Below are 22,148 nucleotides of genomic sequence, written 5' to 3'. Positions count from 1 at the left end.
TTGCCTTTTATTTTAGGCATGAAAGATCCCTATTAATTGATAGTAATAATATGATACCCCATTGTAACTAATCTTATTTTAGTTAGCCCTCAATAATTCCAAGTTTAAACAAAATAATATTGCCCCAAATTATACAAATGGAATATAATCAAAATTACTTCACGTAATCAACATGTTTGCTCTATTATTAAAGTTTTGTAATAAAATATAAAAATATATATATCTTTAATTAAAGAACATGATTATTGAATATTGTGATAATTTCCTTAATTAAAAAAAGACTAGACTATGTAATAATTATAAACTTCATTGGTTAGTTATCAACCATAAATCATAAATCGATTATATAAAAAGCAGGTCAACTTGAGATAAGTCCTAATTAAACTTTTTCAACTAAAAAGATGTATTTATTAATTTATAAATTATTAACATGAAATTATTATTTATTTATAATTATTTTATGGTAAGTAGGCAATATGGTTAACATATGTGATTTTTTTCCTTATAGATTGTTGGATTGGTAGTCGAAAGGCAAGGCCTAATTAAATGGTTGTGGTACACCAATATGAAATCGACTCGGTTTAGACATTTTGAATAATCTCGAATATTTGAAGTTACGTTAGAAAAATAACATCTTAAACTCTATAATTTTTTTGAAAGTGACTCCTAACCTCAAAGTTGACAATAATTGGAAAGAATAATTGTATTAAATGCTTAAGAAAAAAATGAATCATTTATAAGGAATGTGTGTTTTTCACAATCACTCCATTTAGAAGGGATTGTGTGTTTCCAATGGGGATGAGGGCAACCACTTTTGTATTCTATTTTTTCTAAATACACACCAAATATTATAGGGAATGTGTGTGTTTTGACCATCACATGGAATGCATTTTTTTAATAATCACCTCCAATGGGATGAGGGTATAACCATTTAAAAAATAAAAACAAAACATTATATTATTTATAAATTTTTTATCCGAATTTAATTTTGAGTTGACTATTATCATTCCCAAAATCAAACTTTCCTAATTATTTTTTTATTAAGTCTTCCTAGTAATGATAAATCAAAATGGAAATCTTTTAACATTATAGTTAGCAAACAATATTTTTTACTAAAATTTACTTTTCATAAATTATATTTTATATCTAAAATTTTGTTTATTATAAATATAATTTAGTTATATTATAAGTTCTAAAAATATATGCCCAATTTGAAAACACCTATATCCATCTAGTTTGAGAAAAAAAATACTTTTTAAATTTGTTTAGATACAATTTTTTTAATATCTTATTGAAATATTAATTTAGAGAAAATAATTATTCTCAAATATAATTTAATTATTAACAAATTTAATAATATTTGAACTCTGATAACTCCATATATTTCTAAATAGATCAATATAAATTATAATTTATGAGTGATTCCTAAATCTTAATAAATCAAATATCACATCATCAACTTTCATTTATAGTAAACTTTTTACATTATCACAAAATAAAAATATAAAAAACATAATCATAAAATTTATTTATTTTAATATATATTATATAAAAGAATGAAGTATTTTCTAGGTCTTTCTAATGAAAACTAGGGACCAATAGGTAAAAAAAGTAGAATATTTAATGGTGAAATAAAATGTATATAACAAGAATGAAAGTACAAAAATACCCTTATATGGAATAAGATTAATAGTGTAATTAAATAGAAAAAGGAAGGGTAATTTGAAAATAGGTTTGAAGATATATTGTGCATTTCGCATTCATGTCCCACAGGTGACAGGTTTCAACTCTTCTTCTTCATCTTCTTCCCATCACCATACATCTCTCTCTCTTTCTCTCTCCTCTGTGTTCAGTGTTGCGGTGTTCTGTGGCGAAAAGGGTAACCTTTAGACAAGGGAAAAAAGCGAAAACAGGAAGAAGAAAGAAGGAAAAACGAAGAAGAATGGCTCTGAAACTCAATTACATTCCATTTCAGTCTCGTAACTTCACTACTTTATCTCTTCCACCAATGGCGAGCTTCAGATCTCCGAAATTCGTTATGGCATCTACACTCGGCTCAAATACTAAGTAAAAACTTTATCTTTCTTTCCTTTTTTTTCATTTCCTTATTGCTTCTTACCATATGCATTTTCGAGCTTATCAATTCCGAAATTTGTTTCATTTCATTTCTCTGGTGTTTTTTAATTGATCTGGTTTTTATGGGTTTTTTATTACACCGAGATTATGTTCATCATTTGAATTTTTCATGTTAATTGAATTGATTGTATTTCAATTCATGGTTTAGTTTTGATTCTGGGATAGAAAGGATCCAAGTTGTTTATCTTGAATTTATGGCTAGATTTTGCTTGTTTAGATTTTTTTGTTTTTATACATACTTGGTTTTTCATTTGTCCTTTTTGCAGAGTTGGTAAGGTTTTGGGAGGCCATTTATGTATTATGTATTTACTTATCTGAAAGCTTGGATTTTATTAAATTATAGGGTTGTTGGTTGTGATAGTCTTGAACAAAATGAATGGTATATTATTACTGGAATAATAATATTCTCAGATTCTTGATCAAATCTATGATCAAAGATTGGGTTTATTTTCTTCTGGTATTGTGATAGACAAATTGATATCTGAAAAAAGATGGAATTTGGTAGAGACAGATGTAAAGAAATTGAGTCTAGATGCCAAGAAACCAATCAAAATGATTATCATCTGAATAACAAGAATAAAATTGAAATAATATTAATAGATCATAATCCAATTATTAAAAATTGTTGCTAACATAATTCTCCTATGATTGGTAACCAAAACCCTAATCCCGGTTCTTACAATGAAACTGAGATTTGTTTGAATTCTTTTGTCTTGTTATTTGTATAGAGGAAAATATTTCATTCTAGCATGTTGTTAATCCAATATTTCTCATCTGTGGAAACAATTTCCTTCTAATTGAGCCAATTGGATTTAGTTTGTGACTTTTTTTCCTCTTTTCTTTTCTTGTTGTTCTTGGTTTGGTTGGTATGATTGGTTAGGAACTGCTTTTGTTTCAACCAACTGGACTCCCACTTGGTTTAATTTAATAGTTTACAGAACTTGTATACCTGTTGGTTTTCAAATGTAATAATTGTTGAGATGAAAATCAAGTTAATAGTTTACTAATTCGATGTGGCCTGATAATTGAGTTTTCACTTTCAGGTCATGTGTTCAAGAGATTTCGTATTAGACATCTGATTCTGTTTTTTTCTTTATCTTTTTTGTTGTATAGGGAAGTTGAGAACCTAAAGAAGCCTTTTTCTCCTCGTGAACTTCATGTCCAAGTAACACATTCTATGACACCACAAAAGATCGAAATGTTCAAAGAACTTGAAGATTGGGCTGAAGAGAACATATTGATTCATTTGAAGCCGGTTGAGAAATGTTGGCAACCACAAGACTTTCTCCCTGACCCAGCTTCCGATGGATTTCATGATCAAGTCAAGGAACTAAGGGAAAGGGCGAAGGAGCTACCTGACGATTATTTCGTTGTTTTGGTTGGTGATATGATAACCGAAGAAGCACTTCCTACTTACCAAACAATGCTGAATACGCTTGATGGAGTTCGCGATGAAACAGGCGCAAGCCCGACTTCGTGGGCGGTTTGGACTAGAGCTTGGACCGCTGAAGAGAATAGGCACGGCGATCTCCTCAATAAATATCTATATTTATCTGGCCGAGTTGACATGAAGCAAATTGAGAAGACAATACAATACCTCATTGGTTCTGGAATGGTAAATGGATTTTTATTTTTATATTTTTAAATAGAAATATACTAACGAGAGTTTTGACTAAGAAACAAAAAGTCTAAGGTTTTATTTTCACTAAGAATGTTCTCTTATTGAAGTAGGAAGTCATGATTGTGATAGGTCGTGCTAACTTCTTTCAAGGAATAAACTTTGATTTAAAAAAAAACGTAATATAATAATGAGAGTCTTGTTTAAGAGACCATAAGACTCAAGTTCGATTCTCACTCAGAATGCTTTCTGATTGAATTAGGGAATCATGACTGACTGTGAGGGGTTGTAGTAGCTTCTTTGATAAAATAAGACCTGGTTTTTAGAAAAAGTAATATAATAATAATTGGGGTTCATCTTTTCAGGATCCACGAACGGAAAACCACCCATACCTCGGGTTCATCTACACATCATTTCAAGAAAGAGCAACATTCATTTCTCATGGAAACACAGCGAGACTAGCAAAAGAAAACGGAGACATAAAACTTGCTCAAATATGCGGAACAATAGCTGCTGACGAGAAGCGACATGAGAATGCATACTCGAAGATAGTTGAGAAGCTATTCGAGATAGATCCGGATGGGACAGTTATTTCTCTGGCTGATATGATGAAGAAGAAAATATCAATGCCTGCTCACTTGATGTATGATGGTCGAGACGAGAAGCTTTTTGACCATTTTTCATCAGTGGCTCAGCGGTTGGGAGTTTATACAGCCAAGGATTATGCAGATATACTGGAGTTTTTGGTTGTAAGGTGGAAAGTGGAGAAGTTGATGGGATTATCGGGTGAGGCACAAAAGGCGCAGGAATATGTTTGTGGATTGGCACCGAGAATTAGAAAGTTGGAAGAAAGGGCGCAAAGTAGGGCTAAGCAAACGGCTACAATTCCATTTAGCTGGATCTTTGACAGAGCAGTTAAGCTTTGAGAAGGTGGTTTTTGTTTGTGTTTATTTTTTTTAATGATTTTGTGGGAGAAGGAAGGCATTTACTTTGTCTATTCTATTCTAGGACTATGTATATGTATAGATATGATTGTTGTTTGTGGTGTCATTATTGATCATTTGGGTTCTTCTTTCCTTTTGGAATTTGTATTTTTACTTTTTGATTTGAAACTTATTGTATTTAACATGTAATTGATATTTCACTTTTTCATTTCATGGCTAATTATATGGAAAGTTGTGGTTATGGATCAAATTATTAATACTTTTTGTCATAAATATTATTTGTAATATTCATGTTTTCTTCTTATTGTTCATATTCAAATTTGTATTAAGGAACAAAATGTTTCTAAATATGTTCTATGAAGTTGAAAGAAACTAATGGTCTTCGCTTTATTCTGGTTATTGGTCTGATTTTTTATTTGAACTTATACCACAATTAAACTATTTGGGTAGTGTATTTTGAGTTTGAGTAAATTCAGTTTGAATTTGAATTATCTAAATTATTAAAATAAATATAAAAATTAAAAAAATATTTTTTCTTAAATTTTGTAAAAAGAACTTATACTTTTTTTTGTAAATTATATATTTAACTTAAATTATTTTATAAACTAATATTAATTATTAAATTAAAATAAACATTAATCATATTAGTTAAATTATAATAAATTTTTTATAAAAAAAAATAGTAAAAGAAAATATACTTACTATACTATTTTTTTAATATATATTTTGTATAAGTTTATAATTTTAACTTATTAATGTATTTTTCATATATATATAATAAAAAAACCTCTTAATTAAGTCGCGAATATATTAAATGTTTGATTTATTAACCGATTAAAAATATTTTAAATATGTCAAAATCACGTTTTAAAGTAATAAAAAAACGTACTTATTAAACATATCAAATATATTTTAACTGTTTCAAAAATATATTAATGTCAAATACTAACCATAGTGTTAAAGATTATATAACGAAAAAATAAAAAATAAATTTTACTTTATCTTAAATCAAAATTAATTAAAGTTTCCAAATAAATTAATTTAAATTGATATGCATATTATTGGGTATAACCATGGTTCACATCTATACTTTACTGTTGTTTTGTTATTTGTGCAATAAACTTATAAAAATTAATATTTTGTCCAAGTATATTTTATTTTAAGTATGTAACAAGAATTTTTAGATCTCATTTCTCATTTAAAAATCTTCAAAGTTAAAATTAAAATAAAATGTGATTTTTTATATGATAAAATCAGAAGTGAATAAAGATCATAAAACCAAATGATAGGATGTATTTTTTGTTACTTAATTTAGCATACAAATGGTTTTTTTAATCATTGTCCAAATTATACATGAAAACAAAACCAAATTTTCGGTTTAGCCCAAACTCTGTTTTTTCAATGCAATTCCAAATTTACATGAAAAAAACAATATATATATATATACATCTAACAAACAAGATCTTAGGTCTAACAAAATATTCATTTATGTTTCAAGTTAGTTCCATAAAGCAAAACTAAAATTTGCAATCCTTAAAAACGCTTTTAAACCAACATTTGAACCGAATAATAACCAAACAAATACAAGACAACAAATCCCTCATCCTTGTTCTCGAATAGTGTATTATATAATACGGTTCTAAAATATAAAACAAGCATGAAATTCTACCATACCTTGTTGTCCAACTCCTCAGATTTCCCCGAGATAGATTTGTTTATCGCTACTGCAAGATCCAACAATCGGTTCAGTTGGATGAAAAACGCATTCATTAACCGAACCTGTATGCCCAGGCAACTTGTACAATATCCGACGCGAAGTCGTATCCCAAATATAAACCATTCTATCAGAACTCCCAGCCGTAACTTTACTCCCATCGGGTGACCAACCACACTTCAACAAATTCTTCTCGAAATTATGTTGATGCCCTTCGAGAATCTTCACACATCGATTCTGAGGTGCGTAAGGGCGCATATCCCATATATAAAGCTTCCCATCCATTCCATTCGTCAAAAGATAAGAACCATCAGGGCTCAATTGCATACCCGTGATCATATCTTGATGACCTTGGAGCGTCATCACAACCTCTTTTCTACGAAGATCCCACACTTTCACGTCGTTATCAATCCCACCCGTGTAGATTTTATCGGAAGCGTCGGAGAAACTAACCGCCGTGATTTGATACTTATCTGGGAAAGTTTGTACCGCGCCTTTCTGACGCATGTCCCATAATTTCGACGTTCCGTCATCGGAACCGCTGACAATGAGAGGCGGGCCTCGCCTAGACGGGCAACACGAGTTGACGAAGGAGGAGTGTTCAGCCATTTTCTTAATTTGTTTTCCGATTTCGACATCCCATGCTCTTAGGGTTTTGTCGGGACTAGTGGATATTAGTTGGGAACCGTCGGTTGTCCATTGGAGATCGAGGATTGCATTCTTATGGCCTTTTAGAACCATGAAGTTTTTGCAATCGGCGTGGACATTCCATAGGAAGATTTCGCGGTCATGTGAGCCTGATGCAACTATGGTTCCAGTTGGGTTGAATTTCATGGTGTAGATTGCACTTTGATGGCCGGATAATAGCATAATGGGAGATTCTAAACTCGATGTTCTTTGTTGCTTACCATTATGCGGAATGGCTGATGACCATTCCATTGGCCTTGGACCAACTACAGCTAGAGCATTATCAGGCTGCATCATATCTGCTAATCTTTGTATCTGAATAAATAGCAGGGGAAATGAGGATTCTACATATCTACCAGAAATGAACCCTAATTTACTGCTAGAGAATTATCAGGCTGCATCATAATAGCTTCTGATGTTTGTAGATCTGAATAAATAGCAGGAGAAATGAGAATTCTTTCTACATATCTACCAGAAATGAACCCTAATTTACTGCTAGAGAATTATCAGGTTGCATCATAGCCTCTTATGTTTGTAGATCTGAATAAATAGCAAGGGAAATGAGAAATCTACATATCTACAAGAAATGAACCCTAGTTTCTCACATATATCAATTTATTGATGGAATTTACTAAAACACCGACTAGCTTACAAATTAGCCCTAATTTCATAAAGAAGATGCATAAGATTGGCCTTTTTTTCTTCTCGTCTTCTCAAGGAACCTAGCATAAGATGTATCTTTCATAATATAAGTATGAGAACATAAACCTGTCTTTGCTTGCGATGATGATGATTATAAGGAACAGATGTTAAGAATGCAAAGACAATAACTGAAGAAACTGAACATAAATTATATGGATTAGAGCGCAGAGTGGATCATCTTAGACATAAAAGGACTAAGAAATGAATCTATCTAATTCCGAGAAATCTATCAGCACACAAATGAACAGTCAAAAGACTAGAGATGCAAGAAATTAAAGTATGAACATGACTGTGAACTGTGAAAGTATGCCAATATTGGAGAGAGAGAGAGGTACCTTCTTCTTCTTCCTGTAAACCCTAGTTCGGCAGGAACTTCCAGCAACGCCGATCCGACTCCAAATTTCTAAGTGTAGTGGCTGAAGACGGAATATGAGCTATGATGTACCATATATATATAAGTTCATCCTACAACTTTTATAACATATTTAAAACAATACATAAGTTTTTATTTTCATGTAAATATTAACTTTCAACTTTATACAATTTTGCCTCTTTATAATAATAATTATATTTTTTTTCTATCATAATTTTTAATATTAGGTTTTGCCTCAAATGAACAAAACGGTCGTCCTCTTACATGTGTATGGGGAATTTGACGAAATAACCTTGATAATAGGCCTTGATAATAGGGTTATTTCCAAATTAAGCATAAATAGAATAAATTTTGCAAATATAATTATAATATTCGTGAGTTATGTTGTAATATGATGTATCATCAACTCACATAGTTTACAACATAACTCGTGAATATTACAATATTCGTGAGTTATGTTGTAATATAGTGTATCATCAACTCACGAATATTGTAATATTCGTGAGTTATGCTGTAATATAGTGCATCATCTACTCACGCAGTTTACAACATAACTCACGAATATTACAATATTCGTGAATTATGTTGTAATATGTGTATCATCAACTCAGGATATTACAACATAACTCACGAATATTATAATATTAGTGAGTTATGTTGTAATATGGTGTATCATCAACTCACGAATATTGTAATATTCGTGAGTTATGTTGTAATATGGTGTATCGTCAACTCATGCAATTTACTACATAACTCACGAATATTACAATATTCGTGAGTTATGTTGTAATATGTGTATCATCAACTCAAGATATTACAACATAACTCACAAATATTGTATATTCGTGAGTTATTTTTTAATATGGTGTATCATCAACTCACGCAGTTTATAACATAACTTACTCACGAATATTGTCACAAACCTTGATATCTTTTATTGATGTGAACTGTTTCAACATATTACAATAATATTACAACAATATAGTGAATTGTTTCAACATATTACAACAATAATGTGAATTGTTTCAACATATTACAATAATGTGAACACTTTATGGCTCTAAAATTTGGTGGAACAACATGACTGCCCACTTTTCTCTAAAAAAATCATGTTATCTGATATACAATTTTCTAGATCAAGTTTAGCAGTCAGTTACTCTATATACATTAATACAAAAACGCCACCGTCCCCACTTATTTTTGTTTGTGGTAGTTCTGAATGTGGGATTCTACGAAATGTTAAAGTGTCCATGGTGATCTTAGGATACCTGAAAATTTCAAGTGGATACATTGTTTTATGAAGAAAGAGCGGCATCATTTCACACATGGGTATCATGAATTCTATAAATTTGTCGTCCTTGAAAATTGACTGATCGCAATCATAAACATCAATTCTCCATTCTTTAATTCGCATAACACACAGTATCTAGTGTGTCATTTCGAGGTTGAGAGGCACGTAAATGTCATCAACCGTGCTCCACATCAGCATATGTTTTTCCTCCTTACCCTAGTAGTACTCATAAAAGGATACATCAAAATCATAGCATTTTGGATCATCAGCAGCATAAACAAATTGGTCATAGTGTGATGAAAACAAATGGACGAGATGACAATCGGCGATTGTGAAATCCTTCGTGTAAGTCTTAGGGAATGTGATTGCTCTTTTTCTTAGTAGAGCACATCCGGCATTGATCTCCTCATCAATGAACCACTTAGTTGTCATTAGCATTGTATCGAAGAATTTATAGCCTGTAGTGCCAGTACTGAGCTCCAGCTGTTTACATTTACTTTTTTTCCCAACTCTTTTAGCAGTTTCAGATCAAATTTCACCATAGGATCAACATTAATTGGATCTTTGACCCTTATTTTTTTCCAGCAGGGTCGGTGTAGAGACTAAGTAGTACTCTCGACCTCAACCTCTTTCTCTTAAATTGGACATGAATTGGATCGTCCAATTCCACCACATCCTCCTCCACCTTCTACTTGTCCTTCTTCTGCACCACTACATCCACCTTCTTATTCTGTATCTTGTCTTCCTTCTTGTCCACAAACACATCATCCTCCACCTATTTCTTTTGCATCACCTTCTTCTTCTGGACATTGTCTTCCTTCTTCTTAACTTTCTCCACAAACACATCCTCCTCCACCTTCTGCACATACTCCACCTTCTGCTCATTCTGTACAAACACATCCTCCTCCTCCACCTTCTGCACATTCTCCACCTTCTGCTCATTCACCACATTATCTTTATCATTCACATTCACATTCTCCACATCATCAATCTCATCCTTCAATTAGACAAAATACTTGAATTAGACAAAATACTTGAATTATACAAAATGCTTGAAATATATATACCTCATTCTTCAGCACATCCTCCACCACATCTTTAGTCTTCACCACATTCTCCATTGCATCCTCATTCACCACATCCTCCACCATATGCTCATCCACCACATCCTCATTCTTTAGCTCCACAAGCTCATCCTTGTATTTATTATTCAGCTTATCCACCACATCCTAAAAAAAACAAAATTCTTGAATTAGACCAAATGTTTGAATTAGACATACCTCAATATTCTCATTTACCAGATCCTCAATCAACACATTCACCTTCTCCAAATCTTCCTCATTCACCTTCTTCAAATCTTCCTCATTCAACTCCTCCAAATCTTCCTCATTCACCTTCTCCAAATCTTCCTCATTCACCTCCTCCAAATCTTCCTCATCCTTATCTTCCTCATTCACCTTCTTTTTCTCCACAAGCACATCCACATATTCCTCATTCAATCTTTTCCTGCTATGTTCCTCCCTTAGTGTGGCTGATAATATGCCAAATTATTCTTGTAGTTGGTTTAGCATCTCTTTATTAGATTTATTTCAGTTCTCATTTCAGTTTTTAGTTCATTTAACTCCTTCGTCAATTGATCCAATCTACATCTATCATGGAAAGTTATTATTGTTGGAGTCATTTGAGGGTCATCGTCATCATGGGGATCTATTGATATTGGAGTCATTTGAGAGGCATCATCATCTTCTTGAGTCCCGGTGGCGCTCTCGACAGAATAAGAGATGTTAGGGCTAGGAATGGGGATGCGGGTTCTTCTCCTCGTGGAAGGTTTGGCAGGAACAAAATGAGAGGTATTGGGTGAGTAATTTGTCTTTTCTTCCTCATGTCAGGTTTGGAAGGAACTACATCTTGAATATCTCCAAATTTCCTCCTTTTGTAATTAAGTTCAAATAAGCAATCATAAAAATTACCTCTCATATCTTTAAAGTCCTCCCCCAGCATAAGATCTTCTCCTCTTCAGACAATTACATCTTCTTGACAATCTTGCCTTTTAGGGCAGTGTGAAGATTAGAGGCGATGCTCTTCTTGCTGGATTTGTACTGTATTATCCTTGGACATGGGCAGACAGGCTCATGCTTTTGAAGCATTGTATTCCTTTCAAGTTTGGAGACAAACGTTTTGATAACCTCATCGGTCCACACTTGTAAGGCTAGTGAGAACTCATATACGGTATAAGAAACATCGACATTTTTGTCTTTGTTCTTCTTCCCCATGGCTTTTTTCTTCTATAGATATAGAAACCTGAAGTGTTTCAGGTCTCTGTTCAAACCCTTCAGGGTTGCTCTAAAGGACAACTTTCCCCATGGAAATTGGAGGAAAGTGTCGTTGTCCTCGACCATGTTGGGGAGTTTGATATTTATTATCCTCTTTGGGTCAAGGGCGGAGAGATAATGGAAAATCAGGTATACCAACCCCAATTTTCATGCATCTTCCTTATCAGAGAAGGACACAAATTTTGAGTGAAGGTCTCATGTTATAACAATCATATTACTTTGAAAATATTTGACAACTAAAGGTGGACATTCTTCAACTTCATTAAAAATGGTTTCCACCATAAGGTATCTCCCAAAATTGAGGCCTATGACCAAAGCAAACTCCTTCATCCCGAAGCACAGCTCCTCTCCATTCACGAGGAACTTCATCTCCATAAAATTTGAGTTTCTCTTCCTGAGGAGCATTTAATGTATTGTCGTTCTTGAGAACCGCAATAACGTGGATCTTTAAATAAAAATAGGAATAGGTTTGCTCTATCCTTTATATTAGATTCATTACACCAAACTTGGTGACAATGTTTGAGATATTGGTTTTTATGACACCCTACTAGCAAACTTAGGAGTTATGGTGGACTCCATCTACAAAAAAAGGAACAACATTGGAGTAAGCATAACAACTCCATAACATTATAATTACAACTATAGAATATTATAATTACCTAAACTATAGAACATAACAACTCAAGTAATCAACAATAAAGAATACGAGGAAATTGGATAAAACATTAACAAGAAATTCAAATAAAGTACAAACGTACAATACATATAGGTATTATGCTCGTGAAATAGCAATTTGAGGTTATTATAAACCTTAAACCATGCATGCATGCAGAATAAGAACACTGATATAATACTCTTGAGTAAAGAACAATATATAAGAAACATCATATACACACATAAACCCTAAAATTACCTACATAAACCCTAAAAGCTAAGGATTGTATATCAATATCCAACAATATAAACGACAAAATTATAAGAACATTACATATTAAACATAAACCCTAAACTCACCTAAATATATGAATGAACAGACGGACGACGAACGATGATGAGAGTTGATCGATGATGATGTTGAACTGATTTGAACGAAGTTGGAAGTTGGAGAGTCGTGAATGGAAAGTCGGGAGAGTTGAGAGTCGTGAATGGAAAGATTTTTTTTAAATGAGGGGCAAAATAAGTTTATATACGATGAAAGACGCAGTTTACAACTATCGCGTTTTACTGTAAAATGCGTGAGTTAATAAATTGTGTTTTATATAAAACGCGATAGTTGTAAACCGCGTGTTTTCATTAACGCAAATTACCACTCTCGCGTTTTATCTAAAACGCGTGAATTTATAAACGTGTTTTAGAGGAAAATACGAGAGTGGTATTTCTGTCTTTGAACGGTAAAGTGGGGGTTTCGAGGGTAAGACGGATATTTCGCAGGACGAAAAGGCCTTTTTTATAAGGTTTATCAGGCGTGAGCCTTTTTTGGAATTAAACCATTTATTAGGACTACTTCAACAAATTTCCCCACACAATTACAAATTCCAATTTTCTTTTCATATAAGTTAATCTCCCTCTTTAAATTCTCTTAAAACAAATTCATAAATAAAAAAATTATAAAAAATAAAATAAAAAAGGAAGTTTCACACAATAATAATCGGATAGTTGAGTTAAGCAAACCCCAATTTGAATTGTACCCAAACCAAAATTCAGCCTTAAACCAAACCAATGTCTACTCAAACTATCTCAATTTGGGTTAGAATTGGAATTCTTTGGTGGAGGATGTTCCAACGAGAGGAAGCTCATAGTAAGATTCAAAAATCCTTTTTTCTTTGTTTTTCATTTATATAGACAAATGCTCTAAAGTAGCCCTTGTAACTAGTTCAAAAATATTTATAAATTTTTTTCCCTCTAAAATGGACTTGTATATGTTGAGACTAACTTCTTAGTTACATAATACATCTAACATTCAATCCAAGTGGAAGAAACAAATTAAAATTGAGAAGAAAAGATAGAAAGAGCAACTCTTGTACCAAATGTTCATGGATAAATACATTTAGTTGGTGAATAACACATTATTGTTGGAAGCTTCTTGAGCAGCCCAAAATCATTTTCTATTATTTTATTCCAAGCTTTGATTATTTTCTTTAAGAACTATTCATGTATAATATTTATAGAATTCATAACGGCACATGTATAATATTTATAGAATTCATAACGGCACAACTGTGCCGTAATAATGAATTTTGCTATCTCTTTACGAAGTTTGTTGTTCTCGACCATAATTCACCTTAATTGTTATTTGAACAAGTAAAAGTTATGTTTGAATTCGAACGGGGATATCATTTCTCTTCTGCATGTCTATGGAGTTTTGAAAAATCCAAACATCTTCGAGATAGAGAGGTAGGAATTTATCGAACGAACCGCACTCCTTCGTATACGTCAGGAGTCCATTGATGAGAAGGGGTTAAGGGAAAATTTGAACACAATTCCTACAATTAAGGGTGGGAAAGATTACCGATATTATAAGTATATCGAAAATATTGTACCGTAATATATAAAAAATACCGATTTTTAAGGTATACCGAAAAAAATGTAAGGTATGGTACCGATACCGAAATTATTGGTATAATAAAGGTATGAGATTTTTAAAATTTTGGAATATGGAAATATACCGAAATAGTATTTATAAATTAAAAAAAATATATAATACTTATAAGGAAATAATTAAATAAATTAATATTAATTTAATTATAAAAATATAAATTTTGAAATAATATCAAAATATAATTATACTGAAATATTGTTCAATATGTCATCTCTACCTTACCGATGAGATTGATTTTTTTTTTAAGTTAATATGTTTTTTAGGTATCAAATGTATAATACGAATATCGTACCGAAATTAAAATATACCGAAATCAATGTAAGGTAAATATATGAATTTTTTGTATACTGAAATTAAGGTATACCAAAATCAAGGTATATCGAAATCAAGTATGGTAAAAGTATGAATTTTTTACATACCGAAATTTTCGATAAAATATGGATAAAACATTAAAGTATACCGTATCAACCCACCCCTACCTACAAGGATGAATATCTTTCGTTTTCTGTTTATGATATTTAAAAAAAAAAAAATTATCTACTATTCTTTTTCACATTTTCAATAAAATAACATTGGGTGTAGAATATTTATATATACATAAAATATTTGCTAGATGAAGGAAGTAATATATATATATATATATATATATATATATATTATTTTTTATTTCAAAAAAAGCAGAAACTTACCTTTTATTTATTTAAATCATTTTTTTAAGATTAGTACAACTTGAAATTCAATTAAAACGTTTTTAATCAATTCAACTACTAAAATTTGTTTGATCTTGAGTTATTTAAAAACTATCTTTATGTCATCCTATAACTTTCAATTAAAATATTATTGCTTTAATTTTTATAAAATATAAATACAGAATGACATTTTATTAATTTAATCTAAATAATCTATACAAAAAAAAAGGACTTTTTTATTCAACAATTTTTTTTACCTGTTCACTTCCACCTTTTGGAAGACCGACCCTACTGTAATGATATAATGGTGGTAGATGAACTTTAGAATTGATTGGTGCAGTTGGCTACATTAAACTTATGTTTACAACAATTTTGTTCAAAAACTTAATTAATAAAAGGATATTTGATTTTTAATTGGTTAAATTATTATAATGTCTTTTTATATTTAAAATTTAAATTTTATAAAAATAAGATTTAATGGTTAAAAGAGAAATCCAACATACAACAATCTATAACTGTAAATAAATTTAAAGTTACAGAATTCCAACAAAATAGAATAACACTTTTGTGTATGGATCTAAATCTCATTGAGAAACCCTCAATAAATTTATGAATATGTGTGAGAATAAATTCAAATACATCCATTTGAAAGGAACCACAGATAAACAAGAACTCATAAGGAAATGGAATTTCCAAAATGACCTTATTTGAAAACAATGTAATTGTGGTTAATTTTAAAGGTTAATTAATATAGCAACAACAGTTAAAACTCCAAGAACTCAATTGTCATCTTCATTACATGTCTAGAGAAACACATCATTCATCATACCTTAGATGGCAAGTTTTCAGTCTTATGTTTCTGTTCTTCAAATTTGTCTATGGCTACTTGAAGCTCATCGGTGTCTCCAACAGCTCTCATCGTGTAGTAATAAACCCCGACAACAAATCCAGTCAATCCACCCGCAACAACCATATTCCTTGTCTTTGTTGCCAGATTGCTAAACGCCCAAGCCATACTGCAACAAAGGATATGTTAGATATACGTATGCCCACCTACAAGAATGAGTGGTTGATGCTAAATAGAATATGAGAAACCCTAGTTGGGTTTTAAGAGAAGAAAGAAAGAAGCTTTCAAAACTGAAGAATCCTATAAAATAGAACAAAATTCCAATAAAAGTACTTCTTATATTTTCTTTTTCTTCTTGGCTGCTTGAAATTCCTTGGTATCCAAAATATTCAGTTAACATTGCAGCTGGTTTAATATCAAATTTGTCTCCTGAAGTCTAAGGGCAGGCACAAAGATCATTCTTTTTTGTAACCAAGTGTCTAACACCTTTACTAATCCCTGGATGAGGCTAGCACAACAACATACCGTCATGAACTCCCATTTCAAATCGGGTACTTTCATTCAATGAGAAATGAACACTAGACCTTAGGGTTAATATGCCCCTCTAGTCTAAGTATCTGTTACAAGGGAATAAGTAGGGTTAGTGTTAAATGCCCTATCATAAGCTGACGTGTAGTTAGTGGCTTATCAATAAAGTGGTTGGAGAACATATAAAAGGTCGACAAAGGCGGGAACAGTAGGTTATGTCATTTGAGAATTCCTTGATTCTGAACAGGTTCTCTCTCAATTCTCTCAATAATCCTATCCCTTACTATTCAATCTCTTCTCGTCTATACAATCTAACTCTATCCTCATCTCAATGGTAGGTTATTGCCACAGTTTCCGATTCTTCTCTTCCTAATCTCATATTCTATTATTCTTTTATACAATTCAGGTATTATTCTGTAATTCGAGGCTAGATTTAGCTTCTGTTATAGTTTCTATCATAACAATATCTTACCACTAAGTACATACGCATAAAACATGAATTCAAGCAGCATGTTATTTCCCAACAAAACTCCAGTTCTAAGCCAACAACCAGTAATTCCTTCCAGTTCCATACAAACATCTCAATAGACTTGATCATGGATCTATTTTATCAACTGATTAGAATGACGCAATGAAGAGAAACAGAGAAAGAGAGACATACTCAGAATTCAGTTAAACAGATTAAGAAGATAGAAGGATTTAAGCCAGAATTGAACAATAATTCTGGTTTCGCGAGCGCTTAATAGTGAGTTATATGCAAAATCTATAAAATCTTTAAATCAATTCAATCGTCAAGCATTTCCATACATGAATTCGAGAAGAGAAAGAGAGACGAATTGTGTACCTTTTCTATAAACCCTAGTTTCCTTGGAAGAACCTGTAAGAAGCAAATGTTATTATTGTCAACAAAGATGACGCTAATAACATTAAAACAGGTTATTTGGGAACGAATATCGGATAAGTCCCTAATTTTATAGATTATGATAAAATAGCCCCATAAAGATGATATTTATTTATTTATTCATTCATTACTGACCCAAAAATCGATCGAATCCTAAAAAAATTGACAGAATCGAGTTTTGATCGGTTTATAATTTTACCGATCATAGCCGACTCAGTTGGCGATTTAGATAATAAAAAATCGACGGATAAAACGACCGACAATATATATTCATGTTTTTGATATTTTTTAAGTATATTTCTTTTTAACTTAGTGGTAGAGATAAATATAGGAAATTTGACTGAATAACCCTAAAGATGGTCTTATTTGACTTTTTGACCAGCGTATAAAATTAAATGCGTTGGTGACACCTTTTTTTTTGACGATTTTACCCCTTCGCGAGACGTAACTGCAATTGCGTCTTGAACCAAAACATTATAAAATCCTACTTTTTTTTATTTGTTGCTTCATTTTCTCTATCTTCTCGATCTTCTCCGCTCTAAACCTTAAGAGCGGAGAAGACTTTCTCTTCTCTTCGTCGACGAAGAACTCAACGTCGAAGAACATATAACACAATTCCGAACAATTACCAACGGCGAAGAACTTCCGACGACGAAAGATAAAATTACCATTTTTTCGTTTATAGATCGATGTTTTATGTTTATTTCGTTTATAGATAAATGTTTTGTGTTTATTTCGTTTATAGAACGACCTTGATTCGTTGATTCGCCTTGATTCGTCTAATTGATTGAATGCATGTGTTAATGGGCTCTCATGTTGGTTGCGTCACGCGGTTGACACGTGTCACAATTTATTTCATATTTCTTGGGTTTTATTTGAAGGCGGGTTATAATTTATTTCATATTTCTTCCTGCTCTCTCGCACCTGCCGACTCTTCCTGCTCTCTCTTTCGCACCTGCCTCGACGACTCTTCATGCTCGTCTTCTCGTTCATTTATCGACTTCATCATTAATCAGGTTAGTGTTAGTTTTATTAGTTTTTGTTTTAGGGTTTAATTTTGTTGCGTCTTGCTAAGGTTTATGGTTTATATTAGGGTTATTGTTAGGGTTTAGGAAAACTTGGTTGCGTCTTGCGAATCGTTTATGTTAGGGTTTAGGGTTGCGGTTGCTTCTCGCGATTGACATATGTTTCTCGTTTGTTTATATTTGTTGTAAAAGATTTTCACCATCAATGTTGTTTTTGTTTTCCCTTTTGTAGATGGCAGACTCCATCGTTCCTGATTTTCTTGGTAGGATTTTTGGAAATATGTCCAAATCCTAAAAAAATAGCTGAGAGGTTTGAAAAGATGGATCTTATGGAGAGGGCTCTTAATTGCCAGTTTCAGTATTTATTTAAAGGAGTCCCGGACATGTTGTTCTTAGGAACAATTCTACATCAGATGTTGCTTCGGAAGGTTAAGTCCAATTCGAATAGGATGATTTTCAACTTGAATGGGGAGGAACTGACTTTTGTGGTATAAAAGAGTATGCCTTGATTACAGGCCTCAACTTCGATATATTGCCTGAATTCAAAGATGAATGTCGAGGTTATCCACCCTTACTGATAAAATATTTTAAAAGGAATATGACAGTTCGAATGAACGAGATGGAAGTTTGTTTTATGACATGCACTAAGAAGGAAGATGCATGAAAGATGGGGCTGGTATTCCTGATTTGCCAGTACCTCTTTTCATTTGACCCAAGGCGGATTCTAAATGTCAAATTAATCCATATGGTGGAAGATGTTGAAGCTTTCCTCCGATTTCCATGGGGAAAACTGTCCTTTAGAGTCACCATGAAGGGTCTTAACTAGGACATGAAACGCCACAGGTTCTTATATATGTCCAAGATGGGGACTGGAGTTATTAATACTTTTGCTTATAACGTTTATGGGTTTGCACTAACACTGCAAGTGTGGACCTATGAGGTTATCCAAAGCTTTGTCCTTAAATTCGCCATAAGGAAGAAGGTTGATGGCCCTTTACGCCCAAGGATACTATTGTATCAATCCAAAAGGAAGAACACCATTCATGAGGTACATTCTGCCCTTCATAACACTGTGTTGACTACGATGGAAGAGTCCTCCACGGAGAAGAAATTGTACAGTGGGGAGGATTTTGAACAAATTGACAATTTATTCGATGATTTGTTTGAGGGAGTTACTGAATGGGGGAGAAAGAGAAAGGCTGAAGCGGAATCAGGTGAAGATGAAAATGTTGATGAAGAATCTACTACTATCCAACCTCCAAGAGGAAGAGAAAGCTTGAATATGATGTAGCTCCCAGCAAAGCAGCTAACATGTATTGTAGGAAACCTCCCCTAGTCCCATTAGTCCTCCAACCGCAACTTCAACACCTGCATCATCACCTTCATCTCCTGTTCGATGTATATGTCATGAGATGAAGAAAGATGTCGAAGAGATGAAGAAAGATATCGAAAAGATGAAGGGAGACATAAGAGACATCAAAGTGAATCAACAAAATAACGCCGAATGCGACAGGATATAGTTGTTCATTCGCATCCAATGCAATAGCCACCAATAGTTGACATCCCATCTTGTGCTTAAGAAAACCGACATCAACGCACAATACATGACAGCAAAAGGCTTTGAAACCCTAATCGAGAGGCTTATGGACATGAACATATACCTAAAGTGGCCGAGCTCGTCTGTCTGGATGTCTTTTATGGTACCCAGATTCTTCTTCTTCAACATGTAAAGGTATGATGACAATTTTCTATAGGAATCCTCTACCGTTCATCGCACCGCCATTAAAGCCATTTTCCCTTGACCTCTTATTATAAGTCAAATGTATCACATAAGTTGTCTGCATGTCTTCAATTATTTTCTTAGGCAAGTGGTAATGGTGATGGTCCATTTATTTACTCTTCATGCACTGCCCAATAACTCATGCTGGTGTTTGCATTTATTTTCTCTGGCCTCGACAAAACTAAGCATGAGTGTTGTTGGTTGAATTTCCGAATCTCAAACATCTTAGATAATTTACCTTTCACAACACGCAATCTCTACTTGCATGTCTCATCCAAACATTTCACATACCAAAGATGTTTTCGTGACTTCTCCACTTTGAATTCAAAATGATTAGTCATCGCATATTTATATAGCCTCAGTTTAAGTTCTTTGTTATTATCAAACAATGCACCGACTTTCAATACCGTTTCACTAGTTAATGCCATCACAAATGAGGGGTCTATTGGTGATAGGTCTGTTGGGTCTGTCGATGGTGTAGTCATTGATTCTCTTGCACTAGATAGTGTACCTATTGATGTTTTTACACTAGATGGTGTACCTATTGATGCTCTTGCACTAGATGGTGTAGGTATTGATGATCGGTGAGGCATGCGTGCAATTGTTGGTGCGACACTAGTAGTAGCTTGCAAGTCACTAATCCGTTCATAATTAAAGACAATAACACGTTCATCTTCTTCTCCTCCTCCTTCATTTTCACTTTCAAAGATAATATGTTGAGAAACAACTCCATGTATAGTTTTTTGAGTAAGTAGTGCTAGTACACTATCTTGACTTGGGTACTTCTCTACTACAGAGACACACAGTGGTGACGAAGTGCGACCCGAAATCAACCGTGATAAATAGGTGCCCAAATCGTCATCTTCATCAATAACAACAGGGGGAAGTTTTGGCGGAACATCATACATGACTTCAATCACTAAATCATATGTAGACTTTTGCACGTTAATCTTCTGATAGATGATATCAACTAATTTGGCAAATGTAGTATTTTGGGGTATAACCAAAGTTTTGCATGATTTTGTACAGAAAGGCCTAGCACTCTCCATTATACACAACAAATACTTCGGCAAATACTTTAGCTTCAATTGAAAACAATAATATTATCAATCGTGAGACGCAACCGTACCATTGAAATACAATTACTAACTATAAATGGTCTTATCGCGAGACGCACCCGCGAGACGCACCTGTGAGATGCACCTGCAAGACGCACCCGCGAGACTCAACCAGAATCTGCCGCAATAGAGACATTTATATCAATCAATCTTTAAACCCTAAACCTAACAAACAATGCGTTCAAAGAAAGAAATAAACAACAAGAGAAGGACAAAGGAAGCATACCAATACTGGACATCATGGTTGCCTTCCTTCGTTGGGATTCCGACGTCGGAGATCCATCTTATTTTTAGAGAGGAGGAGAAGGGAGAAGACCGTGAAGAGAGAGATTAGGGAAGAAAGAAAAGAAAAGAAAATGGGAAGAAAGAGATTTTTTTTATTAAATAGCAAGGGCATTGTGGACTTTTTACAATGCACCCAGTTGCGTCTCGCACCAGGGGCATTTTCGTCCCAAAAAAAAGGTGTCACCAGCGCATTTAATTTTATGCGCTGGTCAAAAAGTCAAATAAGACCATCTTTAGAGTCATTCAGTCAAATTTCCCTAAAGATGTTTATATTTTTTAAGGGTTCAATCTTGACAAACATATCTTTATTATTTTATATATTTTTATTTTTTAAACTCATTTTCTTTTGTAAATAATTAATTTGTTATTTAATTTATTAAATTTTTTTCATAACAATTTTTATAATTATTTTTTTATTCTTGTTTATTATATTATAAATTTATTATTTTATTTATTTTTTATTTTAATATTATATATATTTGTTATTTTCTCAACGATTAAACTAGTAAACCGATATAACTTATTTTATAACTGACCAAACTGAACCGACATTTAACCGTCAACCGACGGATGTTGAT

The 22,148-nt window shown here is 32.7% G+C and overlaps 2 protein-coding genes and 1 long non-coding RNA gene across 4 annotated transcripts; 1 reads left to right on the top strand and 2 right to left on the bottom strand.

Annotated features, from left to right (window-relative positions):
* The first annotated feature begins 1,782 nt into the window (after positions 1 to 1,782).
* Positions 1,783 to 4,939, top strand: LOC124933974 (stearoyl-[acyl-carrier-protein] 9-desaturase, chloroplastic). Its single transcript, XM_047474427.1, has 3 exons — positions 1,783 to 2,067; positions 3,250 to 3,751; positions 4,120 to 4,939. The coding sequence occupies exons 1-3, from the start codon at positions 1,943 to 1,945 to the stop codon at positions 4,678 to 4,680; spliced, it is 1,188 nt and encodes a 395-aa protein (XP_047330383.1). The 5' UTR covers positions 1,783 to 1,942; the 3' UTR covers positions 4,681 to 4,939.
* Positions 4,940 to 6,200: 1,261 nt separating this feature from the next.
* Positions 6,201 to 8,224, bottom strand: LOC124936406 (U5 small nuclear ribonucleoprotein 40 kDa protein). 2 transcript variants are annotated; one of them, XM_047476906.1, is made up of 3 exons: positions 8,137 to 8,224; positions 7,808 to 7,811; positions 6,201 to 7,416 (listed from the first exon to the last, which is right to left on the bottom strand). In XM_047476906.1, exon 3 carries the CDS (start codon positions 7,394 to 7,396, stop codon positions 6,389 to 6,391), a length of 1,008 nt encoding a protein of 335 aa, XP_047332862.1. In that variant the 5' UTR covers positions 7,397 to 7,416; positions 7,808 to 7,811; positions 8,137 to 8,224; the 3' UTR covers positions 6,201 to 6,388. The 2 variants fall into 2 exon arrangements, with proteins under 2 accessions (XP_047332862.1, XP_047332861.1); XM_047476905.1 differs by lacking the exon at positions 7,808 to 7,811 and having other exon boundaries at positions 6,201 to 7,414; positions 8,137 to 8,213.
* A 7,434-nt stretch (positions 8,225 to 15,658) lies between these two features.
* LOC124936511 lies at positions 15,659 to 17,364 on the bottom strand. Its single transcript, XR_007099134.1, has 2 exons — positions 17,306 to 17,364; positions 15,659 to 16,102 (listed from the first exon to the last, which is right to left on the bottom strand). It is a non-coding gene; the product is annotated as an uncharacterized LOC124936511 (long non-coding RNA).
* Positions 17,365 to 22,148: the final 4,784 nt, after the last annotated feature.

The sequence above is a fragment of the Impatiens glandulifera genome, chromosome 4 (genome assembly GCF_907164915.1).
Source record: "Impatiens glandulifera chromosome 4, dImpGla2.1, whole genome shotgun sequence".
In the NCBI taxonomy this organism is placed as follows: domain Eukaryota; kingdom Viridiplantae; phylum Streptophyta; class Magnoliopsida; order Ericales; family Balsaminaceae; genus Impatiens; species Impatiens glandulifera.
This window is presented reverse-complemented; position numbering and strand designations above follow the sequence as displayed.